The sequence below is a fragment of the Hyperolius riggenbachi genome, chromosome 11 (genome assembly GCF_040937935.1).
Source record: "Hyperolius riggenbachi isolate aHypRig1 chromosome 11, aHypRig1.pri, whole genome shotgun sequence".
Classification (NCBI taxonomy): domain Eukaryota; kingdom Metazoa; phylum Chordata; class Amphibia; order Anura; family Hyperoliidae; genus Hyperolius; species Hyperolius riggenbachi.
The window spans coordinates 138,889,150-138,903,166 of NC_090656.1; the positions used below are offsets into that span (position 1 = coordinate 138,889,150).

Consider the following 14,017-nt stretch of genomic DNA (forward strand, 5'->3'; position numbering starts at 1 on the left):
ATAAAACAGACAAAAATGCCAAATCATCCTTAATACAAGCCCAGTGTTACCTGCATCTGGCTTGTAAAGGACCCACGTACCTGAACTGTTGCAGTAAGAGCACCCTCAGGAGGCCCAGAAACAGCAGACGCAACATCCGGATGCTATCCCACCAACAGAGAGCCGCATAGTCCAGGACTAATCCAGAAAGCCCCAGCCGTCAGTTACGTCTAGACACACGGTAAGCTCCACACTCACCCACGTGTGTCTGTCCCGCAAGACAATGCCAGGACTACCAAACTACAGGCCCCCTGCCCGACTACACCCAGGAAAGGGAGCCCTTAACGTCTAACAGCACAAGGAGCTTCAATCCCTTATTACTATGCAAATAAGAGGTCTGTGTTTCCTTGGTGGGAGGGATCGGTGTACTCAATCTATCGGCCGTCCTGGAGGACACCTGGAGAAAAATATACATTTATCAGTTTTTACAAATCCCCGTTTAAAAATAAGAAGTGCCACAGAAGGAAAAAAAATTGGCCATTTATCCTGTTTTTCATAAAGTTTAAATGTTCCAATCATAATTTATTGTGAAGATATTTGTTTCTGAAATTAAGGAGGCTTTTTGCTACAGTGTGTAATTTTCACAAAAAAGTTTAGAAAATATTTGAAAATGGTAAAAATTAGGTGGCCCTCCCCCAGTATAAGTAGCCAGATGTGCCCCCCGTATTCACCCCCTAAAGGAAGCCAGGTGTGCACCCAGTATTAGGTTCCCCCAGTATAGATAACCAGATCCCCCCCATACAGGTAACCAGTGGTGCACCCAGTATCAGCCCCCCCCTATAAATAGCTAGGTGCCCCCTTGTATTAGGCACCCCAGCCTCCCTCCGACTGTAAATAAAAACCTGAAAAGAAAAAGCAGGGATCTAGCGGTGATCGTCCAGCAGGAGACTCTGTTCTCAGCTCCATAGTCAGCCCCATACTGCTGTATACCCAGTGTCCTGGCTTGATGACGTCAGCAAGCCGGGACCTGATGTACACGGAAGTACGGGGCTAACTGCGGAGCAGAGAGCAGAGAACTAGATCCCAGGAGGCGAGTCCTTTTACTTATCAGGTATTTATGGACTGCCCGCCGCAGGGAGGAAAGATCAATGCTAATCAGCACAGCAGTGATCACACCTCCATGGAAGGTTCGCCAATTGGTCAAGGGAACTCCGGATCCCTTAGACCAATTAGTACAGAAGCAGGATGTAACGAGTGCGCGCCCGATCGTGCACAGCACTGCTTCTGATAAAAATTGTATATCTACGTCTTTAGGTCTTGGATGAAGTCACAGAGGATGCAGATATACTGTACTGGGGGAAAAAAGTGGTTAAAGGGTATGATGTTAGACATGACCTGTATGTCTCAATGCTATATTTTGTGTGTAATTTTAAACATGAAAAAGTGGGGGTGGGAGAGGAACACTGAGGTTTCCATTGTCAGTCTCGAACAATGCCAGTTGCCTGACTTCTGTACCGACTGCTCTGCATCTAAAGGCCCATACACACGGATGTTTTTAAATGACGGGTCATTTGGACGTCCCGTCGTTCGTGTGTATGGGCCTTAATACTTAAAGGTCACTGGCAAAGAATGAGCATGCAGATCACAGTCTGACTCCACTGCCTGCATGCTTGTTGCAGTGGTGTGACTCAAAAACTAAAGCCTAAGGGCCCTTTTACACTTATCAGTTGCTCTCAGTTATAACTGAAAGAAAACGGATTTTCAAAGTAATGCCCATGTTTTCCTTTGGCCTCTTTTACACTTAACGCGTTTTAACTGAAATCTTCCCATTGCACTGCTATGGAAAAACCGCATACTAACGCACACCAACAGTGTAAAAGGGGCCTAAAGCTCAGCATGACAGCCTGGCAACTGCCATTGTTAATAAGATAATGGAGATGGTAGCCTCTGTATTCATTACACTACAGGTTCCATTTAAGAACATGTACCTCAATATAACTATTTTTTTTACAGTTTAGATCTGCTTCAATTATGCAGTCAGTCATAGCTTTATTCAGAGACTATTGAAGTATATACTGACCGCTTTCTCTAGCATCCATTTTTGACAGTGCCACATCCTAGAATGTACCAAAGCACTTACCCAGATCAAGAAGGTATAGATCATTATAACACACTGGTGTGTCCCAACCTCCAAATATATAAAGATCCCTGTTTAACAAGTTTGCAGTGTGCCTAAAAAAAATAAAATCACAGATCAGGTGTTGAAATCTCTCAAATGATGAAAATAAAACAAAGCAAGTAACTGGATTTGAAGTCAAATTCCACTCTCACTAAAATGGCAATTTGCTATCAAAATACAGCCGTTTTTAGGGGAAAAGCAAAACAAAAAACAACAACACCACAAACTTCCATTGAGTCCACCGTTTTGAGCCACACTGTACCATATCGCTGCCATTAGTTATCCATTTTTGCACCTGGTCTAAAACGTAACTGCTCTCAGATTTGTCAGCTGAACAGCCATGATGCGAATCTCCTATTCCACCACATCCCAAAGAAGCTCTAATGGATTGAGATCTGGTCATTGGAAGCAACTTAAAGGATACCCAAAGTGACATGTTATATGATGAGATAGACGTGTATGTACAGTGCCAAGCACACAACTAACTATGCTGTGTTCCTTTTTTTCCTTTTCTGCCTGAAATAGTTAAATATCAGGTATGTATGTGGCTGACTCAGTCCTGACTCAGACAGGAAGTGACTACAGTGACTACAGCCACATACATACCTGATATTTAACTCTTTCAGGCAGAGAAAAATAAAAAAAATAATAAAATAAAAAATAAAAAGAAGAAGCACAGCATAGTTATTTGTGTGCTAGGCACTGTACATACCCATGTCTATCATCATGTCACTTCGGGTATCCTTTAAAGGACAACTGAAACGAGAGGGATATGGAGGCTGCCCATTTCGTTTTAGGCAATACCAGTTGCCTGCAGTCCTGCTGATCCTCTGCCTTTAAAACTTTTAGCCACAGACCATGAACAAGCATGCAGCAGATCAGGCATTTCTGACATTGTCAGGTTTGACAAAATTAGCTGCATGCTTGTTTCTGGTATGATTCAGACACTATTGCAGCCAAATAGATCAGCAGGACTGCCAGGCAACTGGTATTGCATAGAAGGAAATAAATATGGCAGCGTCCATATACCTCTCACTACAGTTGTCCTTTAACCACTTATGGACTGCAGTCTTAAAACCCCTTAAGGATCAGACACTTTTTCCCATTCAGACCACTGCAGCTTTAATGGTTTATTGCTTGGTCATACAACCTACTATCTAAATGAATTTTACCTCCTTTTCTTGTCATTAATACAGCTTTCTTTTGGTGCCATTTGATTGCTGCTGTGATTTTTAGTTTTTATTGTATTCATCAAAAAAGACAATGAATTTTGTGAAAAAAAAAAAAAAAGTTTTCTTCACTTTCTGTGCTGACATTTTTCAAATAAAGTAAAATTTCTATATACATTTTTCTCTAAATGTATTGTGCTACAGGTCTTTGATCAATAGACACTTATTGGATTATTTTTTGTTTGGGTAAAAGATATAGCGTTTCCAAACTATGGTGCCAAAAGTGAATTTCCCCAGTTTGAAGGATCTCTGACTTTTCTGAGCACCTGTCATGCTTCATGAGGCGCTAGAATTCCAAGATAGTATAAATACCCCCCAAATTACCCCATTTTGGAAAGACATCCCAAAGTATCCACTAAGAGGCATGGTGAGTTCATAGATTTTATTTTTTGTCACAAGTTAGCGGAAAATGACACTGACAAGAAAAAAAAAAGAAAAAAGTTTCAATTTCTGCTAACTTGTGACAGCAGGCTCTTAAAATAAGGGCATTATGCGCGCGATCCCCGGCTGATCAGCCCCCAGGTGCCGCCGCCAATCGGCGTTACACGGTCCTGGGGTGCCACTTTGCCGCCACCAATTGGTAGTGGGTGGTCAGCAGTTAAAGAGAACCCGAGGTGGGTTTGAAGAATATTATCTGCATACAGAGGCTGGATCTGCCTATACAGCCCAGCCTCTGTTGCTATCCCAAACCCCCCTAAGGTCCCCCTGCACTCTGCAATCCCTCATAAAATCACAGCCACGCTGCTGACAAACAGCTTGTCAGAGCTGGCTGTGTTTATCTCTACAGCAGGTATGTCAAACCAGTCCTACGAGGGCCGAGATCCTCACACATTTTTGATACAGCTCAAATGAATTAATGGGTCTGAATCTGAAAAGGTGTGTTCCATCAGGTAGAACAAGTTCCGTTCTTTCTCAGTCCATCCTAAACACTGGCATGGATCTGGCCCTCCAGGCCTGGAGTTCGACACCTGTGCTCTACAGTGTCAGTCTGCTGCTCTCCCCGCCTCCTGCAGAACTCCAGTCCCCGCCTGCATCCCTTCCCTTCCTGCTGATTGGAGGGAAGGGACGGGGGCAGGGACTGGAGCTATGCAGAAGGCGGGGGAGCAGCTGAGACTGACACTACAGATGTAAACACAGCCTCACAGCACGGCTGTGATTTATGGGGGATTGCAGAGTGCAGGGGGACCTTAGGGGGGTTTGGGATAGCAACAGAGGTTGGGCTGTATAGGCAGATCCAGCCTCTGTATGCAGATAACATTCTTTAAACACACCTCGGGTTCTCTTTAACTGATTGTCATGTTCAAGAAACCAGTTTAAGATCATGTGAGCCTTGTGACATGGTGCATTACCCTACCAGATCCTCTAGATTGTAAGCCTTTGGCAGGGCCCGCTCTTGTGCATAATACTTGATTGTGCCCTCTACCCAGAATAATGTGAACTTGTATTATTGGGACTATTACTACAGTGTATGATTTTACATTGTATTATTACCCGTATTGTGTTTCTTATTGCTTATTACCTATACGGTGTTATTGTCTGTAATTTTATGTATTGTACAGCACTCCGTAATATGTTGGCGCTATACAAGTCCAATAAGTAATAAATGATACTTGACTAGCCATCAGAGGGGTTCATTGTGATCATAAAGAGTCGAATATGGTCATTAACAATATTCAGGTATGCGGTGGTGTTAAAACAATGCACAGGTGATACCATGGAGCCTAAAGCATACCAAGAAAATGTCTAACCCCCCCCTCCCCCCCAATGCCTTCACAGTTATTCCAAATTCTGACCCTACCATCAAAGTGTCACACCTGAAATAATGATTCAAACTAAGCAATGCTTTTACAATCTTTAACAATCTTATTTGTATTATCAAATTGTGGTACTTTTGGTGGTGGGAAAAACTGTAGCCTCAGTTTCCAGTTTTTAACCAACAGGAGTGGCACTTAGTGTGGTTAGCCCATCTACGTAAAAGGTCAAAGTATTGTATTCAGCTAGGATTCTGAATATCTTGGTTGTGACAAGTGGTTATTTGAATTGCTGTTGCTTTTTGATCTTCTAAAACCAGGCTAGTCATTCTTCTATGACATCAACAAGGCATTTTCATCCACACAACTGCTGCTCACTAGCCAGTTTCAAACCAGCCCTTATGTTTGAACTTCAGCAATAAATGTGTCTTACCCACATCTAGATGCCAAAATACATTAAGTTGCTGCCCTGTGAATGGCTGATTAACTAGGTGTTAAAACAACTGAACATGTATAGACGCAGTATGGAGCGTCTTCGGGATCACTTGGGCTCCCGTAGCCTCCTTCGGGAGGAGAGGAACAGTATTTGACCAATTGGTCGAATACTGCTACCAGGGGAGCCAGCGCTGGAACATGAGGACTGTGAGATGAGTGGGAAAGCTCTACAGCAGGGGTCTCAAACTCGCGGCCCATTTGCGGCCCTCGATACACTATTTTGTGGCCCGCGCCGGCAAAAGAGACACGGAAGCTAACTATTATTTGCCTATTTTGCCTTTCGCTTCAGTCCTCCCAAGTAATCCGCCGCATCCCCGCCGGTAAACGAGGGCTGCAGAGCCCCCAAATCCCCCAGGCAAACATCCACGACTGCGCTGAGGGGCAGAGCTTCCAGCTGTAGCTCTGCCCCTCCTGACGTCAATCGCCGCCCCTCTCTGTGAAGGAAGAGTGAGAGGGGCGGGCAGAGGCGGTGATCCGCCGCGATTGACGTCAGGAGGGGCAGAGCTGAAGCTGGAAGCGCTGTCCCTTCCAGGAAATGCCGGCGGATTGCCCCCGGGCGATTTGGGAGCTCTGCAGCCCTCGTTTTGCGGTGGGGACACGGCAGATTACTTGTAATGGGAGCACTGAAGCAAACTCCCTTATGCGGCCCAGCCTCATCCTGACTTTCCCTCCTGCGGCCCCCAGGTAAATTGAGTTTGAGACCCCTGCTCTACAGGAACCAGAGCTTTTCCTCCTTAGGAAAGTATCTGGTGTCTACCCCCCCCCCTTAGTTCCCATTCACTTTAAGGAACCACCTTAGAAGTCAGAGACCATATTTCAAATCCTGGCTTGAACTAGTACCTAACCAGCAAGTAAGACTTCCTAATGCCCATTAGGGAGGCTTACTTATTGCAATTCAAGTGGCTACAGTTCTGCTTAGGAGTCCCACATGGAGAAAAGGTTTTATATGTTAATTTAAAAATGTTATGAAGTGCGAGTGCAAACACTGTGGATATTAAAGGTTTTATGGACCCATTTGACAGTTTTTATTTAAGTAGAGACCTGTCTAGGGGCCAATTTCCCCCCAGACACAGAAATTGTCCGCGTTCTCTTTATTGTTTCTAGTTTACTCTTGGGATCAGGAGCTGCCTAGTTGTCTGCAGCAACTACCTGATCACTAATAATCTCTACTTTGTATCCAATTTAGCATGCACATCCCACAATTACTTAAAATTATCAATAATTTTAAAGCAGGGTCCTCATAATTACCGTTTACTGTGTTTTCCTGATGAAAAATCAATCACATGCTTATCCATAGTAGTAGCAATAGAGTATTGTATCATGTTAGTCAAAGCAAGAAGTTTTGAATCAGGATGATATTTTTATAAGTTAGACAATAAATGGTATCATCCTGATTCAAAAACGTAATGCTTAGCCATAAATACTAAATCTCTGTAACCTTTCAAATTACTATTACCCTTCGAGATCGGAAATAAAGTACATAATCTACTGCAGCAAACTCTTACCCTGAGCGAGCCAAAGGTTTATCTCCTAAGACAATGGGCTGGTACCACATTTCATGTTGTGGATCAAATATATATAGGGAGTCACTACAACCATCAGGTTCTGGATTGGGACGTGGGAAGACTCCACCATAGACAAATAGTTCTCCTCTAAACAGAGAGCAAGTATGATAAGAAAGAGGTGGAACTTTTCCAAGGGCCTAGTGAAGAGAACACAAAAAAAGTGAGCAGTCGCACGTAAAAAAATTTACACAAGACATAAAAGTGAACTGCATTATGAGAAATAAAATAAAAAATTATACACTAACCTCAACACTCCTCCACCTCCAGGCTTGTGTATCTAAAATATGAACGTCATTAAACCACTTCCTGTTTTTTGAACCCCCAAACACATAAATCCGACAACTTTCTGGGTCAAGGACTGCAGTATGCCCCGTACGAGCTTCAGGAGTGGACCCATCAGCCAGTGCCTCCACGGGAGACCATTTATCATTTTCTAGATGCAAAAGAATGGCACCAAATAAATAATTCAGACAGAACTCCAACCAAAATGCATGGCCTTATCAGCAAATTAAGGCAGAAGAAGTGCAATGTATAAAATCTACAGAGCAAGAGCTTGTTAATGTTCACACCAAAAAATAAAAAAAAAAATAAAAAAAAATAAAAAATGGAGGAACATCTCAGATTTCTACTGTGACATGAGTGCTAAAACAAGACGGCATGGTTTGAGCATTTCTGTAACGGTTTAGTCCAGGGGTGGTGTGGCACCCGGTGCGCCTCGAGCATCTCCCAGGGGTGCCTCTGCATTCGTCCCCATCCTTTGTGCACTGCCATCAGGTAATGCAACCGCACATTTATATAAAATGCGGCTGCATTACCTGGTAGTTAACCCTTTAGTCCCTACAGCCATGGTTGAAGTTAGAGAGAGGAATCAGGGAGGAGTGATGGATCAGTGTGCTTTCATCTGAATAGGTAAGGAACTTATTGTCCAACTAATGAGGGTCACTTACAATCTGGAGTGGATGCTGAGGTGATGCTGCATAATGAAAGGGAGTGGCTGTGTGCAATAAAAGAAACTCATCGCTTAAAATTGTTTAAGATTTATTTAAAAATAAATTATATATCTATCTCTATATATCTCTCTCTCTCTATCTATATCTATCTATCTATATCTAAAAAGTTGTAATACAAATATTAAGGCATACCAGCATCTCCTGTCCTATTATATGTACAGTAACGCGCTCCACACGCGTGCACGGGGATTGCAGTAAGCAAACATGCACTTACTCAGCATATCCGGGTAGCCGCCTACACTGCTGCTAGCAAAAACTCCAGCGGTAACAGCATGGCCGCGTCCGACCTATGTTCCGCTCTGTGACGGCACTCCGTAACGGGCAGAGTGACGTCGTCACAGAGCGTATGTTGGCTAAGTGCAGGTTTGCCCACTGCAATCCGCGTGCATGCGTGTTGAGCGCGTTACTGTATATGTAATAGGACGGGAGATGCTGGTATGCCTTAATATTTGTATTACGTCTTTTTAATATATATTTTTTATGAACAAATCTTACACTTTTATGCGATGAGAAGTATTTTATTGCACACAGCCACAAAGGTGACGGGAGTGGATTGCCAGAGAGGCTGTGGGGTGGCCAATACCCCAGAAGCGTACACGGGCCCTAACATCTGGTGAGTCCTTACAGAAAAGGGAGGGGGGGGGGCACCCACTGTGTGGACTGTGACACATAGAGCAAGCACTGCCTGAAGCGCTCACCTACTTACCATTTGTTATTTGTTTGATGGTGCAATTATCATGGAATAGCGCGCCACCTAGGACTGTTAATTAACGGACTGTGTTTGGTGTAGGACACTGCTTGCCAGCTTTTTCAGTAGTGAATTAATTGCATCATTTTATATGAGCATTTTTATGCTAAAACTTTTTTATCCATTGTATATGAGCGCTGTATCTGGGTGCTTTTGGTTTATTGTCTAATAAGCATCACTAGCTACTTGAAAGCTGGCTAATAAGGGTTAGAATGTCATTTCAGTAGTTTTTGCAGAAGGAGGCCATCACAGAGTAGTGGTATTAGTACTGACATTAGGTGCACTCTAGTCATTAGCACTCATCAGGCAATATCTATGGGCAACTGACTGCACTTAGACCAAAGGGGGCTGAATAATTACGCACATCCCACTTTGCAGCTTTGTTTTTTTAAATGTTTGGAATGATTTTCGTTCCACTTCTCACGTGTACACCACTTTGTATTGGTCTTTCACGTGGAATTCCAATAAAATTAATTCATGTTTGTGGAAGTAAATGACAAAATGTGGAAAACTTCAAGGGGGCGGAATACTTTTGCTAACTACTGTAGAATTGGCAACACATAAGAACTTGTCAGGTTAAACTCCTGCCAGCCAAGAACAGGAAGCTTGGGCTGCAGTGGCCAAAGACTCACCAAAACTGGACATCAGATCACAGGAAAAAGCAAGGCCAAATTTGCCTCTATTTTTACAGAGGCACACAGGTTACAAACGTTAAAATGTGGAATAAGCAACATGTAGCATAATGGGTAGCATCAATCCTATAAGAATTAATATTTAAAGCCGATGGCCAAGATTTGTCTTTTAAAGGCACCTAAAAAGGACACCTAAAGTGAGAGGGAGGATATAAAGCAGGGGTAGGGAACCTATTGCTCGGGAGCCAGATTTGGCTCTTTTGATGGCTACATCTGGCTAACAGACAAATCAGTAGGATGCACTAACAACTTACTTGTGCTCCCCCAAAACGAACAGCTGCTCCAATTGTCCCACTCTGGACCCTGTCAGGTCCAGAGACTTTGTAGGACGAGATCCCCGCATTTTCATTGGCCCAATAGGCTGCCTGTCAAGTGCGGGGATCTCGTCCTACAAAGTAAATCAACCCCCAAGTCTGCTAGCTAATTGTATAAGCTGTTAGTCAGTATTTCTCCTGTGTGGCTCTCTGTGAAATTGCTGATGTTGCTGAAACCCAAGAGAAGCTGAAGACATGTTTGACACTTCCGCTGCCTGGCGGATCTACTGTATACACATCACCATGGCAACCTCTGCTGCAAACACTGTCCCAGTTGGCAACATATTGTATGGCTCTCAAGGAAATACATTTTAAAATGTGGCATTTATGGCTCTCTCAGCCAAAAAGGTACTGACCCCTGATATAGAGGCTGGCTGCAATATCTTTCCTTTTAGTCCCCTTTTACACCTGGTGTGGTGATCGTGCAGCAGGGAGCCTGCCACCACATAACCGCAGAAATAGGTCTTCATTTGACCCTGCCCCACAGTGTGCAGGGTCATATGCATAGCACCATCCACTGCTCAGCAACATACTCCCTGCCGGGCAGGAAGTGCATATCTAGGATTCCCGTTGGTCCATGCATGTGGGCCGCATCCTCATCCTTCACACTTGCCGTGTTGCCACTTGATTTGCATTGTTACATAATCTGTGTGGTAGGCACGGATCATGTGGCAACACGCTGCAGACTGTGTCTGGAATGCAGCGGTTTGGATACTTCCGGCCCACATGTTAAGCACGCAAGTTTCCATAGACTTTCATGGCTCATGTGGCGAGGAACAGTAGCGCTGGGCGACGCAGTGTCCAAGTGTAACAGGGGCCTTAAACAATACCATGTGCATAGCATCCTCCTGAACTTTTGTGCATCAGTAGTGTTTGACTCAAACACACCTGAAACAAGCATGCAGCAAATAAATTCAAACATCTGATCTGCATGATTGTTCAGGGTCTATACACCTTTGACTTTGGTTGGCCAATCACTTACCAATTTTACCACCTCTATGTAGTATGAGGGTCTACAAATTTTGAATAATAACAGATTAATGTATGAAAGAATAATAACAGATTGTGTATTTAAAGGAGTTATCCAGGCATTATAAAGAAAATAAAGGCTACTTACCGGGGGCTTCCTCCAGCCCCAAGCTCCCAGGACCTCCATTGCCGCACCTCTGCGCGCAGCCGTTCTGCGCAGTCCGTTCCGGCCCACGTGACGGTGATTGACAGCGGCGATTGCGCATGCGCAGTACATAGCGACCTGGAGGTCGCTCTGACGTCATCGCCGGGGACCGGGACGGAGCTCCGGCGAATGGCTGCGCGCAGAGGTGCGGCAAGGGAGGTCCTGGGAGCTTGGGGCTGGAGGAAGCCCCCGGTAAGTAGCCTTTATTTTCTTTATATAGCCCGGATAACTCCTTTAAGCTTGAGGCTACTGTCCTGGTCCCAAGGGTATTCTGAAGGTAAACCACAGCTTCAATGCAGCAGCCTGGTTCCCCTCAGCTTCTTCTGGGAGAGGTGTGATGGATCCAGTCAACCACTCTTACTTCACTTGATTAAAGGGGGAATGTTTAGCATGGCTATTCCCTCCCTCAAATGGTTTCCTGTGTGGGAAGTGCAACTCCCCTGATGTGGATTTTGGAATGAGAGGCACAGAACTGTGGAAAGGTGTGCCAACTATTCATCACTCTTCCAAGGGGACAAGATAGGGTCACACTATGTTGTCCCCTTGCAACAGTCAGTATATAGCAGTCTTGTAAACACAGGATTCAGTCTGACAAAGGCTCAAAAGCGTATTATAATCTATCTATATTTATCAAAAAAATTGTATCATTCTGATTCAAAACGTCTTGCTTTTACTGATGGCCAACACTGTACAATACTCTTCTACTACTACTATTTCAGCAGTCAGGTGGTCCATTTCGGACAGGGAAGAGGAAAGAAGGGTGTTAAGTGACCCTGATGTTTACAATGTAAAAGGTGAGGGGATGTAAGCTAGTTGAAGGATAATGTCTGTGTTTGAGAGAAGGAAAAGACTGGGAGCTATTAAAAATCCTGATAAACGACAGGGCCTTAGGCAATTTGTGCATTGCATAACACATGCGTTATGTGTGTAAACTGCAATGGGCACTGTGTAAGTTATAACATACAGGTTAATACAAAGCCTGCATGCAGCAAGTTAGAATAACACACTCTGTTACAACATAAAGCAATATAAAAATGCCCATAGCATTTTATGGGCAGTGAGTTTACATGCAGAATTATTCTGCAATGCAAAGGATAGCAAGAAAGCACTCAAGGAACAATTTGAGCTGTGGCTACCTGTATTAAGTTTCCACATGGAGTCCTTACAGAACTGCATACGTGTGCCTTGTCCTCCTATCAGTATCACTGTTTCGTTGTCAACCGGGCATAATGCATGACCCCAGCGTCCTGACGGGACACCTAAAAGGAAAAAAATAAAAAGGAGAAGGTTATCTGTACAAAGTTTGGGATTACAGCTTAAATGCATATATTATTCCATATTCAAAATGGCAAGTCAAAATTGTATACAGAATCATAGCACTTCACAGTTATAAACAGAGTCCCATTACAAAATGCAAGTTACTTACTAGAGACTGCTCCTGTTCCTTTGGCTGGGATCCCTGGTTTAGTCACTGGCACATGTTTGCTGTTCTTCGTCTTCTGTTTTGGGATTTGACTTTTAGCAAGGCCCTTGTTAGGGCAAATGTTCTCCTCTTCTTCCTTCAATATTTTTCTCTTCTTGCTTTCCTGGCTTGTTTTTTTCATTTTTGCACAAACCTGCAGACGAAGATACAATAAGCCAAGCTACCATAAATATTAAAAGGCAGGTGGTTTACAAAAACACTTTGTTTTAAAGCATTTTCAAATTCTTTGCAAATTGCAATGTAATAGTAGCAGAAACGTGTTGTTCTTCGTGAGGACTTTGAGTGGTTCTGGGGAGACCAGGGCTGTGGAGTCGGTACAAAAATCCACCGACTCAGACTCCAATTTGCATATTACAATCTTGTTGAATGAAAGATGTATGTAAAATAAAATGCATTTCTTAAAGAGACACTGAAGCGAGACTAAATCTTGCTTCAGTGCTTATATTCAGCAGGGGCACGTGTGCCCCTGCTAAAACGCCGCTATCCCGCGGCTAAACGGGGATCCCTTACCCCCCAAATCCCCCCCTGCAAAATCTACGACCAACTTGGTCGTAGATTTTGCTGCTGTTGAGGCAGGGCTAACAGCTGCAGCCCTGCCTCTCAGCGCCGTCTATCAGCGGCGCATCGCCGCCTCTCCCCCGCCCCTCTCAGCGAAGGAAGACTGAGAGGGGCGGAGGAGAGGCGGAGATATGCGCTGACAGACACGCGCGAGGCAGGGCTGTGGCGGTTAGCCCTGCCTCTATGCGGAAGAGATCCCCGGCGAGGACAGAGGGGTTTTGGGGGGGGGTAAGGGACCCCCGTTGTGCGGCATGTTAGCGGCGGTTTAGCAGGGGCACACATGCCCCTGCTGAATATGAGCTCTGAAGCGAGATTTATTCTCGCTTCAAACTCTTTAACTGCCAACGCTTAAAGAGATTCTGAAGCGAGAATAAAACTCGCTTTTTCCCTTATATTCAGCAGGGGCATGTTTGCCCCTGCTAAAACGCCGCTTTCCCGTGGCAGAGCGGGGGTCCTTTACCCCCCCAAATCCCCCCCTGCAAAATCCACAACCAACTTGGTCGTAGGTTTTGCTGCTCATGGAGGCAGAGCTATGAGCTGTAGCCCTGCCTCCATGCGAGTCTATCAGCAGCGGATATCCGCCTCTCCCCGTCCCTCTCAGTGAAGCAAGACAGAGGGGCGGGGAGAGGCGGCTATCAGCGCTGATAGACGCGCTGAGAGACAGGGCTGCAGCCGTTAGCCCTGCCTCAAGCAGGAAGCGCTCCCCGCACAGCACGGAGGGGATTTGGGGGGGGGGGGGGGTAAAGGATCCCCGTTCTGCTGCGGGATAGCAGCATTTTAGAAGGGGCAAGCATGCCCCTGCTGAATAATAGGGAAAAAGCGAGTTTTATTCTCGCTTCA

The 14,017-nt window shown here is 44.6% G+C and overlaps 1 protein-coding gene across 1 annotated transcript in view; it reads right to left on the reverse strand.

Annotated features, from left to right (window-relative positions):
- The window catches only part of LOC137537575 (rab9 effector protein with kelch motifs-like), a 61,511-nt gene that overhangs the window by 22,029 nt on the left and 25,465 nt on the right, over nucleotides 1-14,017 (reverse strand). Inside the window, exons 4-8 of the mRNA XM_068259446.1 lie at nucleotides 12,563-12,752; nucleotides 12,273-12,395; nucleotides 7,444-7,631; nucleotides 7,139-7,335; nucleotides 2,120-2,211 (exon numbers count right to left, since the gene is read on the reverse strand). Of these exons, the coding sequence (XP_068115547.1) occupies nucleotides 2,120-2,211; nucleotides 7,139-7,335; nucleotides 7,444-7,631; nucleotides 12,273-12,395; nucleotides 12,563-12,752 (790 nt within the window). The remainder of the gene's footprint in view (nucleotides 1-2,119; nucleotides 2,212-7,138; nucleotides 7,336-7,443; nucleotides 7,632-12,272; nucleotides 12,396-12,562; nucleotides 12,753-14,017) is intronic.